Raw genomic sequence first — 1,965 nt, forward strand, 5'->3', positions numbered from 1 at the left:
TCTGCATGCAAGGCAAACATCTTACCTCCATTCTATTTCTCCGGCCCATTGTGTGAATTTTCGTTGTTAAGGTATGAGGATCAAGCAATGCCTTTCCACTGTCTGAACATGAATATGGCTTCTCTCCTGTATGAATTTTCATGTGCCTGTTAAGGCTTGAGGATTCACCAAAAGCCTTTCCACACTCTGGACATGAATAAGGATTTTCTTCTATATGAACTTTCATGTGTTTGTTAAGGTCTGAGGATCGAGCAAATGCCTTTCCACACTTCTGACACGAATAAGGCTTCTCTCCTGTATTTTAATGTGTATGTTAAGATTTGAGGATTTTGCAAATGCCTTTCCACACCTGACATTAATAAGGCTTCTCTCCTGTATGAATTTTCATGTGATCGGAAAGGCTTGAGGATCGACCAAATGCCTTTCCACACTCCTGACATGAATAAGGCTTCTCTCCTGTATGAATTTTCATGTGTTTGTTAAGGCTTGAGGATCGAGCAAATGCCTTTCCACACTCCTGACATGAATATGGCTTCTCTCCTGTATGAACTTTCATGTGTTTGTTAAGGTCTGAGGATCGAGCAAATGCCTTTCCACACTCCTGACATGAATAAGGCTTCTCTCCTGTATGAATTTTCATGTGATCAGAAAGGCTTGAGGATTGAGGAAATGCCTTTCCACACTCCTGACATGAATAAGGCTTCTCTCCTGTATGAACTTTCATGTGTTTGTTAAGGCTTGAGGATCGAGCAAATGCCTTTCCACACTCCTGACATGAATATGGCTTCTCTCCTGTATGAACTTTCATGTGTTTGTTAAGGTCTGAGGATCGAGCAAATGCCTTTCCACACTCCTGACATGAATAAGGCTTCTCTCCTGTATGAATTTTCATGTGATCAGAAAGGCTTGAGGATTGAGGAAATGCCTTTCCACACTCCTGACATGAATAAGGCTTCTCTCCTGTATGAACTTTCATGTGTTTGTTAAGGCTTGAGGATCGAGCAAATGCCTTTCCACACTCCTGACATGAATATGGCTTCTCTCCTGTATGAACTTTCATGTGTTTGTTAAGGTCTGAGGATCGAGCAAATGCCTTTCCACACTCCTGACATGAATATGGCTTCTCTCCTGTATAAACTTTCATGTGTTTTTTAAGGTCTGAGGATCGAGCAAATGCCTTTCCACACTCCTGACATGAATAAGGCTTCTCTCCTGTATGAATTTTCATGTGACCAGAAAGGTTTGAGGATTGAGCAAATGCTTTTCCACACTCCTGACATGAATAAGGCTTCTCTCCTGTATGAATTTTCATGTGTCTGTTAAGGGCTGAGGATTGAGCAAATGCCTTTCCACACTCCTGACATGAATGAGGCTTCTCTCCTGTATGAATTTTCATGTGTGTGTTAAGGTCTGAGGATTGAGCAAATGCCTTTCCACACTCCTGACATGAATAAGGCTTCTCTCCTGTATGAATTTTCATGTGCCTGTTAAGGTTTGAGGATTCACCAAAAGCCTTTCCACACTCTGGACATGAATAAGGCTTTTCTTCTATATGAACATTCATGTGTTTGTTAAGGTCCGAGGATCGAGCAAATGCCTTTCCACACTCCTGACATGAATAAGGCTTCTCTCCTGTATGAATTTTCATGTGATCAGAAAGCTTTGAGGATCGAGCAAATGCCTTTCCACACTCCTGACATGAATAAGGCTTCTCTCCTGTATGAACTTTCATGTGTTTGTTAAGGCTAGAGGATCGAGCAAATGCCTTTCCACACTCCTGACATAAATATGGCTTCTCTCCTGTATGAATTTTCATGTGTGTGTTAACGTCTGAGGATCGAGCAAATGCCTTTCCACACTCCTGACATGAATAAGGCTTCTCACTGGCATTAATTTTCCTATGCCCTGAAAGCACTGAAGAATTAGTGACGGCTTTCCTGCAGGAATAAGGCTTTTCTCCTGTAT

At 41.7% G+C, this 1,965-nt stretch overlaps 1 protein-coding gene across 1 annotated transcript; it reads right to left on the reverse strand.

The window, feature by feature from the left end:
- Positions 1-355: 355 nt before the first annotated feature.
- Positions 356-1,681, reverse strand: LOC126000486 (zinc finger protein 595-like). Its single transcript, XM_049767748.1, has 2 exons — positions 1,577-1,681; positions 356-1,072 (listed from the first exon to the last, which is right to left on the reverse strand). Exons 1-2 carry the CDS (start codon positions 1,646-1,648, stop codon positions 356-358), a joined length of 789 nt encoding a protein of 262 aa, XP_049623705.1. The 5' UTR covers positions 1,649-1,681.
- Positions 1,682-1,965: the final 284 nt, after the last annotated feature.

Source organism: Suncus etruscus, assembly GCF_024139225.1.
Source record: "Suncus etruscus isolate mSunEtr1 chromosome 15 unlocalized genomic scaffold, mSunEtr1.pri.cur SUPER_15_unloc_5, whole genome shotgun sequence".
NCBI lineage: Eukaryota > Metazoa > Chordata > Mammalia > Eulipotyphla > Soricidae > Suncus > Suncus etruscus.